Raw genomic sequence first — 11351 nt, forward strand, 5'->3', positions numbered from 1 at the left:
ACGCCCGCGGCGTCGGCTACTCTGCAGTTGGAGCCAATGCCTGCGGCGGGCTTCTACTACGAGGATGTGGACAGTGGCAGCGATTGCGATGCGGACGATGACGATGATGAGGCGGTCAACATACGTGTCTCATATGTACAGCATGCTGAGGTTGTGGCCCAGCTGCGCGATTGCGCCAATGTCAGCGGCCGGCGTCAGCCACAACCACAACAAAGGCAACAACAGCTGCAGCAGCAATTGTTGAGGCTGCCAAATCGCCTGGTCGCCGCACTTGGTCGCCTGTCCGCCAATCTCAACTGCTATCAGCCCGTGGCAAGAACGCTGCCAACGCGCAATCAAGTCGCCGGCAAACGTGCCGCCTGATGTGTGCTAGAACCAAAATCAACCACAACTTAGAGACAATCCCAGTGCGTCGTCGTCGTGTGCCGAAGCCAAAACTCCAAAAGCAAAAAAACAAACAAAACTCTACTAAAATACATAAAAATCAAAATATTCTACAGTTAATGCAAGTAGCCTTTAAAGCGTAAAGTGTAACCCTAAGTATTACATATTCAAACTGAAAGATCCTCTCCTATATACGATATATGGTACATATATATCGCCTAATATATATGTGTATAGAATTATTATCCATAGCAACTCGCTCCGCATTTGTTTCCCCAAAGTATTTAAGTAATGCAATTTTGCAATTTTCAATTGAATTTGTTAAAGTATTTCATAACTTGTATATTTGCTCGCGTCCTATTTATTCGAAACATTTAGAAGTTTATGAGAAAATTAAATTATTTGTACATATTAAAGCCAACCCCCCCCCCCCCCCCCCCCCGCCCCCTTTTCTCCACCCACAACTTAGGCGTAAACATATCTAGATATTATATTACAAATTAATAGCGTACAACTCTCATTAGCCAAATTGCAAGTAAACGTGTTTGTTTTTTTGTAAATTTAATTTTTATGTACAGCAAAATAGTATTTTATTTATTTATTCTAATTGTAATTTGTGGCTGCGCTTAAAAAATATATTTTTAAATTTTCCAATTGTACATAAATCAGTTATTATATACACTTTAGTTTATATTTAAATACTCCTACTAGGTGGTTGCTGTTAATCGTAAATATTACAAATATCTATATATCTATATATATACCCTGTAAATTATGCAGTTGTTTCAAAGCTTAGACAAACAGTTACATATCGGAATGTTCTACGTGTTGAGTATGAGAAACAAATAAAAACAATAAACAAAACCAAAAAAAAAAAATAAATTTAAATAACTGGAATTTACGAATAGCAGTCACAGTTATTTTGAAATTATTTTTTCATTTATTATATACATTAAATATTCAAAAATTTCTATGACTAAAAATATATATAGCCGTGAATATATTTGCTTAAATGTCGAACAACAGAGTACAGTAAATGCTCTTATTAACGTACACTTTTAACATTAGGGAATATTATCATGCAGTCTATGAACAAATTCAAATATGTTAAAAACATGCATTTTGTTCCTGGCTTTTTAATTCGACATATGCTTTAAGCGGAAATGTGTTTTAGCAAAGCCGTTAGCAATTAAGCAATTAAGTTTTTGCTGTGAATGGAAAAAACTTAATATACCATAAATTGCTACCATCTCCCGTTTTCAAAATTCCAAAAATTAACTGACATTCCACAATGTACGTTAAGTTGATAGTTTAATGCGTCGTTTACCAACACTGCACATGGCCGATGCGTCAACACTGAGGCCTATCGACCGACCACCACAATTTATTGCCAGTCACACCGAGCCGCAGCGTTCATACGGTCACATTCCAACCGTAGCATCTTGTTTTGGTTTAAACGAATTTTGTTTTAGTTTTAAACACGCACAAATAACAAAAAAGCCATAATATGCTGACGTTAACACGCTGCGCCTTTCTGCTGCTCTCGCTGGCCGTTTGTGGTAAGCTGTTGCCTGCACTCAACAGGCTGTTTTTGATCAATTCACATATTGGGTGTGGCTGCCAACTGTTTACTAATTGAAATTGTTTAATTACTCATTTCATCAAATTAGGCAGCTGGGCCATACGCTGCTACCAGTGCTCATCGGACCAAGATCGCAAGGGCCACGACAGCTGCGGCGCCTACAAGCCCTTCAATCGCACCGAACACATTTCAATTGAATGCAACAGCGATGAGTCTCACATGCCTGGCTCCTTCTGCATGAAGGTGATACAGCAGGGACCACGCGGCTTCATCTGTGCGTATTCAGCTATAATAGTTGGTTGCAGTTAGTGCTCATGTTTCCTATTTTCTGTACACAGGGGATGGCCGTTGGCGTCAGGTGATCCGCCGCTGTGCCTCCGTTTCGGACACGGGCGTCACAGGCGTCTGCAACTGGGGCGTGTACGAGAACGGCGTCTACTGGGAGGAGTGCTATTGCTCCAGCGACAGTTGCAATGGCGCCAGTCTATTGACCATGCACAAATCGCTGCAATTACTGCTGGGCTTTGCATTGATGGCAGGCGCAGCAACGTTTATGCGCAGCTAGAAAACTTAATGAGTCGCAGCAGCATAAAAGAAGTGCCTTTCCAAGCCGGATGTGCAGCTCAGACGAAACACTTAGTTTCTAGTTGAATTTTAAACGTGTTGTCCACATTCCGTCCACACTTTGTATTTAATTTTAAGAGCGACAAAAGTTGTACACATTCCGTCCACATTTTGTATTTAATTTTAAGAGCGACAAAAGTTGTACACTGAATCTCGCAAAACATATTTTGTGCATTTCACAACTCGAAATATATAATAGTTCATATCGTAGGACAATTTACACTAATCAACGTCTGCGATGTGCACCTGCTTGGCCAATACCTTAATGCCGCTATCCATCCAGCCCAGGCTGGCGTCCTTGGCCACCGCCGAGTAGATCATTGTGGAGCCATCATCGAAATGTTTCATCGCCAGATACGACTTCCCGTTCTCCAGCCAAATGTGCTTCTCGTCTGGGGTATCCATGCCCGGCCGTGCAAAAAAGTTCGATTGCCCAACGTGATCCTCATTGTTATACTGTAAAACGCCAACAGGTGAGTTAGTACAGGAATTCTTCTTAATCTCAACTGTCGCCACTTGCCCATTTCTCGTACAGCCTGATCGGCTGATGCGTTTGTGTCCAGCGCAGCACTTGCAGATAGAACCTCATGAATTTGTGCACATTGCGCTTCACCTCGAACGAATCGGATCGACTAAACTTGGTCATCTCGGCCAGCGTGCTGTTGCAAATGATACGATCCTTTGGCCGGACCAGCGTGCCACTAATCCCGTACGCCACACGGAGCATGCACTCGACACTCTCGTCCAGCAGTTGATTCAGCGTGGTATTAGTCCTCGGTTGGCCTTTGGTTTGCCCCATAATCAGGCAAGATGGTCAGTTAATTTGGATAATAGTCAAAATTCAAATTCAGTGAAAATATCAGAATATAATAACAAAACTATCTGTGTTTTGGGAATTTTATTTAAAAAAAAAACTCTCTAATGAGATACGAATCTGTCATTTTGAGGCTATGGGCCATATGGAGATCTTAAAGTTTCAAAATTCGAGGAGTTTGTTTTTTAATTTTTCAACAATTATGCAATAAATTATTGAAATGCATAACATTTCGAAATGAGATCAACTAATTATATAAGCAGATCGAATTGCATTCGTTACAGCAAAATTATATTGGATCCAAGACTTCCACAAATATATATATGCTGTATGCAATCCATGTACTTAGACATTTTAGTTATCTTTTGAAAAAATTAGAAAATATATCTCGTGTATCCAACTTTTTAAACCTGCTTATCAACTATATATATTTAGATTTGCAGACACACATCGACTATGGATTCCCTTTAAAGAAAAGGTGTTTAAGATAGTCTTAACTCTTCAGAAATATATTATCATAGCATATCCTGTTTATTTATACGTTTTTTATTACAAAAAATATTTCAAAATGTTTGAGAAATGGCGTGTTTAGTCTTTGAGTACAACTGGTGCGTACCAGCTGTTGCCCGAAAGGCTGCAGACAATGCAAAAAAGTGCCAGATTAAAATTCATTTTTCTTACGATAGACTCTGATATTTTGCTCTCTGTTTATATAAGCCAACGCAAATGTAATTATCGGCGTATTATACGATTTGAAATGCTTTATGCATTATAAGACAAAGAAAACTTATAATATAATATCCGTGCAGGCATATATCTAATTGGCTAAGCATTTTATGAGACTAAGAGTTATATTTATACAATATCTCAGTTTAAGGTTTTTTATGCCCTGAGAAAACTGAAAAAGAGGTTTATTTTCGACAAATATCTGAAGAAGATTACTTTAGAAAAAAACATGTTCTTTCTCTTTAAGCAGCCAGAAAATATTTAAATAGGTTTGTGAAATTAGAAAATTACAGGAATTAGAAATTGTTTAAAATTAAACATAATAGAATATTATATAATATATATATAGCTATCATTTAATATATATTTGTATATATATTCAATAAGAATGTGATAATAATATTCAAATATTTATTAAATTTTTTAAATGTTGTGTATATAAAACACACACAATGCACACTCCCTAGACTTCCTCAAACGTGATTGAACATATATATTATTATTATATTGAATATATATCACATATAATATTAAAGCAGGTTTGACTCGAACTTCGAGCCAGCTAAATAAAGATTTATTATTATTATTAAATATAATATAAATATAATATGAATTTTCATTCCTTGAACGTTTTGATTCTTACTTATCAACTATATATTTAGATTTGCCGACGCACATCGATATTACCTCTTGAGAGAAACTTGTTTAAGATACTCTCCATTCTTCACAAGTAGTTAATTATATCATTGCTATATGCTGTTTATTTATTAATTTGTCATTACGACAATTATTTCACAGGCATACTTGAAATATGCCGGAATTATTCCTTGAGTATAGCTGGACCAGTCCAGGAAGACAAAGTGCTCGGCAAGGCTACGCAGATGATGCAAAAGAGTCCCAGATGAAAATTCATTTTTCTTAACGATAGATATTTTTGATATTTTCGCTCTGCTTTTATACTGTTTAGCCGAAACAAATGTAATTATCGGCGTATTATTTGCTTTTCGCATACGTAATGAGAAAGATTATAAAACAAAGAAAAATGATTATTCAATACTCGTGCAGTCATGTATCAGATTAGCTGGAATTTCATAAAACTAAGAGTTATCTTTAAAATGCCTCTGTTTTTAAGTTTTTTATGCCCTGCGAAAACTAAACAATCTGGTTTATTTCGATGAACATCTGAGGATACTTAAAAAAAAAACATGTTTTTTCTTTTTACCCATCAAATAATATCGAAATATTATCAAATAAAATCAAAAGCTCATATAAAACGGGAACTAGGGCCTGTTTGTTGTTCTTATTAAACATTTATTCTTTTACTTTAGATAATAACGAAATTATATTGGATCCAAGACTTCCGTAAAAGTACATATAGATATTTTATGCATTTCATTGAATATTAAATTATATTTAATATATATCATATATAATATTAAAGTCGCTTTTTGGCGACCTTTTCATTTTATAAGTCTTTATTATCTTGGACCTCGATCCAGATAAATAAATATTTATATATATATAATATATTTAATACATTATATATTCTTTTGCAATCTACGAGCATTGACTTTTAAGTTTTCTTTTGAAAAGATTAGAAAACGTATGACTTGCATCCATCTGTGATAAATTTCCATTCCTTGAACGCTTCGATTCCTGCTTATCCCCTATATATTTAGATTTGGAAAGCCCTCTAAAGATAAAGTTCTTTAAGATACTCTCCATTCTTCATTAATAATCAATTATGTACATTGCTATATGCTGTTTATTTATTAATTTGTCATTACGACAATTATTTCACAGGCATACTTGAAATATGCCGGAATTATTCCTTGAGTACAGCTGGACCACTCCAGGTGGAATGCAAAGTGCCCGGCAAGGCTGCGCAGATGATGCAAAAAAGTGCTAGATCAAAATTAATTTTTCTTTACGATAGACTCTGATATTTAACTCTCTGCTTTTATACTGCTTAGCCAAAACAAATGTAATTATCGGCGTATTATATGATTTGAAATGCTAAAGATTATAAAACGATAAAAATGTATTATCCATAAAACAAAAATCTATCCATACAATATCAATTTTTAGTTTTGTTTTTAACTGCGAAAATCGAAATGTTCTGGTTTGATTTCGACGAATATTGGGAAAAGGTTTCCTTTAGAAATAATAATTGTTTTTTCTTTATGTTACGCAAAGTCCAGTCAGAAAATATCTAAATAGTTTTTAGGCGGAGTGTCCGCAATCTCAGAAGTCTATATAAAAAAAAATCAATAAGAGGTTAATAAATATTCAAATAATAATTACATTTTAATACCCTTGCTAAGGATAAAACAATTTTGTCGTGATATGTGTAACGCATAGAAGGAGATATCTCCGACCCCATAAGGTATATATATTCTTGATCAATATCAACAGCCGAGTCCGTCTGGCTGTCTCTCAGTTTTAATGCTATCTCTATGAAACTTTGAAGAAGTGCCCCTTTCTGTTGTACGCAGTACATATATCAGATGGCATAGTTACGATCGGTCGAAAATTGAGTTGTTGTATGAAAAACTTTTTTGTTTTTCAAGATATCTTGTCCAAACTCGGCATTTACAGATCTTACTATGGTCCCTACATTTAAGCGAAGTTTTATTTATATCGGACTACTATATCATATAGCTGCCATAGGAACGATCGGTCGAAAATTAAGTTGTTGTATGAAAAACTTTTTTGTTAATCAAGATATCTTGACCAAACTCGGCATTTACAGATCTCACTATGTTCCCTACATTTAAGCGAAGTTTTATTTATATCGGACTACTATATCATATAGCTGCCATAGGAACGATCGGTCGAAAATTAAGTTTTTTAATGAAAAAACATTTTTCGGCATTTATTAGTTTTACAATGCTCCTCATATATATATGCCAAATTCGGTCAACATCGGACTACTATATCATATAGCTTCCATAGGAACGATCGGCCGAAAAGTCTATTAAGTCTTCGGTGTGCCGCAGATAGCCCTTCTGAGGGTTTATGCATAAAAAGGAAAACATCAATTCATATTCTTTATTTTATAACATTTATTTTTGCAATTTTTGATTTTGTGTTCAATATGTATACGTTAAAGTTAACATTAACTTAACTGTTAATTAATTGTATAATTTGTCGTAAGGGTTTTTTCTGACGTTAAGCCCAACTCTATATCTGAAAAATTGCGCGCCTGTTAACACTTTTTTTTTGTTTATTTTTAAAAATTGTACGCTAAAATTCAAAAGTTTTAATTTTATATTTTTTTTATTAGTTATGTTATGCCTTTACCAATTACACTAAAATCGACTCTTTTTGCTAACCTTAAGTTTTTATGTATACCGCATATAAGTAGATTTATGTTGAGTTAAGTAAATTAATTTTGACTAATTACTTAGAGTTTAAAGAGCACTAAACCGAATGGCAACAAAGTACTGTGAGTGAGTGCGTCGAAATAATAAATTACTTTATGCTAAGGTGCATGAGAGAAATTATGAAAAATCAGGCTAAGCCCTAGGGCATAGCTCTATGAGCTCTACCAAATGACCTTCTACAAGGCCAGTAAATCCACCAAATTCTTCCTTCACAATCCGAACGAAGTGAAAAAAGTTTGCTCAATGTTTGCTTTTCTTTTTTTTTTTCCTTTTTGGTTCTGCTGATGGATGATCAAAAATATGTTTGAAAACCGATTAAAACTGGGCGTATGTTTAAGAAGCTGAACAGAAATACAATTAATTTTAGGAATTCGAAGCGCGCCGAATGCGATTATGCGTCGCCTAGATCGAGATCAGAAAATAATTGAATTATAAATTCAAAAAAATTAAGTATTTATTTGACTTTTTGTTACTAAATTATTAAATTAAATGGAATGTAGAGCAAAAGTCATAAAAGTCCAACTTTCAAATGATAAAAAATTGCATCGTTGGGCTTTCTTGGCACGAATCTCTGCCACGCATAAACGCATCCAGCTAAACTATTTGACAGACAGACAGACAGACAGATAGACAGAGACATATACACAAACATTATTTAAGTCTAGTTTAAACATTAAGCGAACTACTGTTGTTGTTGCAGTTGTTGTTGTCACAAATGGAAGCAGAAAGCAGATCGGTATCCTAAACCACAATGGGCGTGCGTGCATCCAAGGTCTTGCTATCCGTCAGCGTGGAGGACAATGAGCAGGAGGTGTTGTTGTTGTTATTGTTATTGTTACTGCTGCTGGGCTCCTCCTCATCCGGCTCCAGCTCCTCCTCCTCATTGTTGTTGTGGCCATGCACCTGCACATGCTCCGTCAGGGTCTGCGGCTCACTGGACACAGACGGCGGCGATTGCGCCGGCGGCGGAGGCGTGTGTATGGCATACAAACAGCTGCTCGATGTGGACGATATGGAGTTGCTGCTGCTGCTGGGCGTTGCCGGCGGTTGTTGTTGCTCCGCCTGCTGCGAGTGGAGCTGTGTGATTAGCGTCGCTTCCTCCTCCTCGCTGCTGGTCAGCTCGTTCAGCTCCGCCACGGTGCGATGTATGCGTATGTGCTGCACATCCCCATCCTCCGCCTTGTCCAGTTGGTTATTTAGCTCGTAATACAGCTGCAGGCTGTCGTCCACAATGGGCGCAAAGAGTCGATGAAATTGGCGCAGCAATTCGGCCTCATTACCCAGTTCCGTGTGTTCCTGCCCCTCTAGCTCCGATTCCAGTTGCTCCTGCTGCTCTGCTGCTTCTGCTTGGTAGAAACTAAAATCAATTGCCTCCTCTACGACCCTTCCATGCTTATCAACAACATTTATTGAGCAATCTTTAACACTTCGTTGACCGCGTCAGACTTTGCCCTTCGGCGATTTGCATTTCGAAGGCGTCGCATTTCCGGTAAACCTACAAAGCGGATGTAATTTATGGAAATTATTAGGAAATCTTTAGACAGATTTGTGATTAATTGTGTGGGACTAGAGCTTTATGCTTAAGCACAATAACAACTTTAATTTAATTAGCTGAAAAAGTAATCCTTAGAATATAAGATAAAAAAGAAAATATATAAAATGCAGCCTAATCGAGAGATTGACTACCCACCCGCTGGAGTCCTCCTTGCCGGTTTGGGTTTGCGCCGTGGACACCGTGTTCTTGCTGTAGGGCGCCTGGAACGAGGTCGATGTGATGGTAAAGTAGCCACCGGGTTTTGGTTTTAGATGCCGGTTATTCATCTGCATGTGCACAGTCTTCATGAACTCGATTTGGTGGGCCAGCTTCTGGATTTGCTCCTGCAAAAACGTGTGTAAACGTTAAGGTATGGTTAAAATACTAATTGATTAGATTGCTTACTTTGAGTTCCTCGTTCTCCTGGTACAGATCGGGCGACTCTTCGGGCACCAGGCCAACGCCGTTGAGCGAAAAGGATGCGGTTATGCTGCGCACCTTGGCCTTCTGATCCCATTTGTCGCCCTGGCCCTTGAGAACACGTGCAATTTTCGGACCAAAGACCAGGGCAATGGTCGTCGTCGTGGATAGCTGGGTGCGCACAAAGCCCAGCATGTATTTGTAATCGGGTCCAGCATTCGGAAAGAGCATTACACTAAAGGGCAGAGAATTTAAATGATAGAGGAGTGTCAGAGGTAAGGCAAAGGGTAAGCCAGATATCTAAGGCTTGGTTAATTACCGATAATACTATATATTTTGTTTGGATCATCTAGTTTTATCTTGGGTGTCAAACATTCTTCACTGTCAGATATTACCCGGCTTTGCCCGGTCCAAGAACAGCTTTGCAATTGAGTTTGAAGCCAGTTGGAGGAAAATTTAAAAGCTAAGTACCTTAGAGTCCCTTATTCCTCTTTTGTTCCCCTTTTTAGTAGAGAGAGTAGAGTAGAGAGAAACTTAAAGTTTGCTCAGAGCGACAGTCAGTTAATCAGTCCGGACAAACAGTTGTCCCAAATGTTTTAGCTCTTAACCGAATCTTAACCTTGCGTAACCGTAAGCCTAAACCCTCAGAAGAGCGCCGGGAGCGGGCAGAAGTTGGCAGGAAGCCCGCGCTGAACGTATAACTTGGCAAAGAAATCCGTGGAATGCCGATGTAAACAAAATGCGGCGAGTAAGAAACAAACGGACAGGAAGACGGCCAGACAGACGGTCGACCAAGCAGGCGGGCAGACGGAGCGGGGAGCATGTCCTTGCAGACCGACAAAAAGGATTACAACGGAAACGCGCGCGCGCACAAAGCAAAGGAATTTAATTAAAACGGGCATTGCGAAATTGTGGACATGATGTGCTAGCAGATGGCTAGGGATTACCCAAGAAAACAACCAAGGCTGCAAGCCCAGCTCGGCTCACGGTTCGAACCAATGCCTCGTCTTCTACATATATCAAGCCAAATGAAAAAGGGTTCGGGCGCGGCAGCTAATCCGGTTTTAGCTGAGGTTCATGATCAATCAGATTTAATCAATCTCTGTCAACCTCTTTAATCAGAATAAAGCTAAATATATTCCATAGATGTGACAGCTGGTGGAAGACTTACTGAAACGCAACCATGGCAATGTTCACGATGGCAATGTTGTAGATGGCATAAGAGATGAGACGCGCCTCATTGTAGAGACTCTCCGCGTTGCGGACATTGTAACAGACCCGTATGCCCCAGGCCAGAAAGAAGACCTCGCCAATGGCCAAACTGTGATCCCACCAATTGTACGAGCATTGCTTGAACTTTAGATGATGTTGATCGTAGATCTGTATGGAAGAAAAGGATGTGAAAAGAGCTAATAAACTGTTTGAGAAGAAACTGGAAACAGGATGAACAATATCCAAGTTGATAATCGGAAAAAACATGTGATGAGATTTTAATGCATTATAAGGTATATAAAATTAAAATATAGAAAATATTTAGTTAACATAGTTAGAAGTGGCAAATGGGAATTTAATATGTTAATGAAAGAAAAAAATGCTTTTGTAAAATTTGATTTATATAATTATGTAAAGGAAAAAAGATAAAGCTAAGGATAACAGAAGAAATCTAAAAACTTTGTAATCTGTAAACAGAATATCCAATGAATCAGGACTTTGAAATATCTATGTAAAATCAAAAGAAACAAATTGATTGAAATATTTGAATTATATAAAGGTTTTAAAGGTTAAATAAGGATTACAGAAGATAGGTATCTAACGAGTTCGTAATTTTTATCAAATTTAATCAATCAGGACTTTGAAATATCTACGTAAAATCCTTTCATT

At 37.5% G+C, this 11351-nt stretch overlaps 5 protein-coding genes and 1 long non-coding RNA gene across 6 annotated transcripts; 2 read left to right on the top strand and 4 right to left on the bottom strand.

Moving 5' to 3' along the window:
* Positions 1–18: 18 nt before the first annotated feature.
* LOC115758495 lies at positions 19–490 on the top strand. Its single transcript, XM_030699177.1, has one exon. It carries the CDS (start codon positions 37–39, stop codon positions 361–363), a length of 327 nt encoding a protein of 108 aa, XP_030555037.1. The 5' UTR covers positions 19–36; the 3' UTR covers positions 364–490.
* Positions 491–1784: 1294 nt separating this feature from the next.
* LOC115758643 lies at positions 1785–2816 on the top strand. Its single transcript, XM_030699379.1, has 3 exons — positions 1785–1943; positions 2055–2240; positions 2305–2816. The coding sequence occupies exons 1-3, from the start codon at positions 1892–1894 to the stop codon at positions 2529–2531; spliced, it is 465 nt and encodes a 154-aa protein (XP_030555239.1). The 5' UTR covers positions 1785–1891; the 3' UTR covers positions 2532–2816.
* Positions 2689–3494, bottom strand: LOC115758642. Its single transcript, XM_030699378.1, has 2 exons — positions 3111–3494; positions 2689–3046 (listed from the first exon to the last, which is right to left on the bottom strand). Exons 1-2 carry the CDS (start codon positions 3387–3389, stop codon positions 2813–2815), a joined length of 513 nt encoding a protein of 170 aa, XP_030555238.1. The 5' UTR covers positions 3390–3494; the 3' UTR covers positions 2689–2812.
* A 2158-nt stretch (positions 3495–5652) lies between these two features.
* LOC115758644 lies at positions 5653–6064 on the bottom strand. The gene is made up of 2 exons (XR_004017434.1): positions 5881–6064; positions 5653–5823 (listed from the first exon to the last, which is right to left on the bottom strand). It is a non-coding gene; the product is annotated as an uncharacterized LOC115758644 (long non-coding RNA).
* Positions 6065–7035: 971 nt separating this feature from the next.
* LOC115759133 (probable G-protein coupled receptor CG31760) lies at positions 7036–9724 on the bottom strand. Its single transcript, XM_030699982.1, is given in 3 exon segments — positions 7036–9011; positions 9207–9394; positions 9456–9724. Coding segments are annotated over 3 exon segments (1188 nt in total). The 5' UTR covers positions 9702–9724; the 3' UTR covers positions 7036–8257.
* A 32-nt stretch (positions 9725–9756) lies between these two features.
* LOC115759135 (probable G-protein coupled receptor CG31760) lies at positions 9757–11170 on the bottom strand. Its single transcript, XM_030699985.1, has one exon. It carries the CDS (start codon positions 10947–10949, stop codon positions 10638–10640), a length of 312 nt encoding a protein of 103 aa, XP_030555845.1. The 5' UTR covers positions 10950–11170; the 3' UTR covers positions 9757–10637.
* Positions 11171–11351: the final 181 nt, after the last annotated feature.

Source organism: Drosophila novamexicana, unplaced genomic scaffold (assembly GCF_003285875.2).
Source record: "Drosophila novamexicana strain 15010-1031.04,08,12 unplaced genomic scaffold, DnovRS2.1 tig00000193-arrow-pilon, whole genome shotgun sequence".
In the NCBI taxonomy this organism is placed as follows: Eukaryota; Metazoa; Arthropoda; class Insecta; order Diptera; family Drosophilidae; genus Drosophila; species Drosophila novamexicana.

Bases quoted from the DNA above. Each gene is read 5' to 3' on its own strand.
- LOC115758643 (XM_030699379.1), top strand. From the start codon at position 1,892: ATGCTGACGTTAACACGCTGCGCCTTTCTGCTGCTCTCGCTGGCCGTT. The intron at 1,944-2,054 runs GTAAGCTGTTGC...TCATCAAATTAG, and splicing joins GCTCTCGCTGGCCGTTTGTG to GCAGCTGGGCCATACGCTGC. The intron at 2,241-2,304 runs GTGCGTATTCAG...TTCTGTACACAG, and splicing joins GGGACCACGCGGCTTCATCT to GGGATGGCCGTTGGCGTCAG.
- LOC115759135 (XM_030699985.1), bottom strand. From the start codon at position 10,949: ATGTTTTTTCCGATTATCAACTTGGATATTGTTCATCCTGTTTCCAGT.
- LOC115758495 (XM_030699177.1), top strand. From the start codon at position 37: ATGCCTGCGGCGGGCTTCTACTACGAGGATGTGGACAGTGGCAGCGAT.
- LOC115758642 (XM_030699378.1), bottom strand. From the start codon at position 3,389: ATGGGGCAAACCAAAGGCCAACCGAGGACTAATACCACGCTGAATCAA. The intron at 3,047-3,110 runs GCAAGTGGCGAC...GGCGTTTTACAG, and splicing joins TCAGGCTGTACGAGAAATGG to TATAACAATGAGGATCACGT.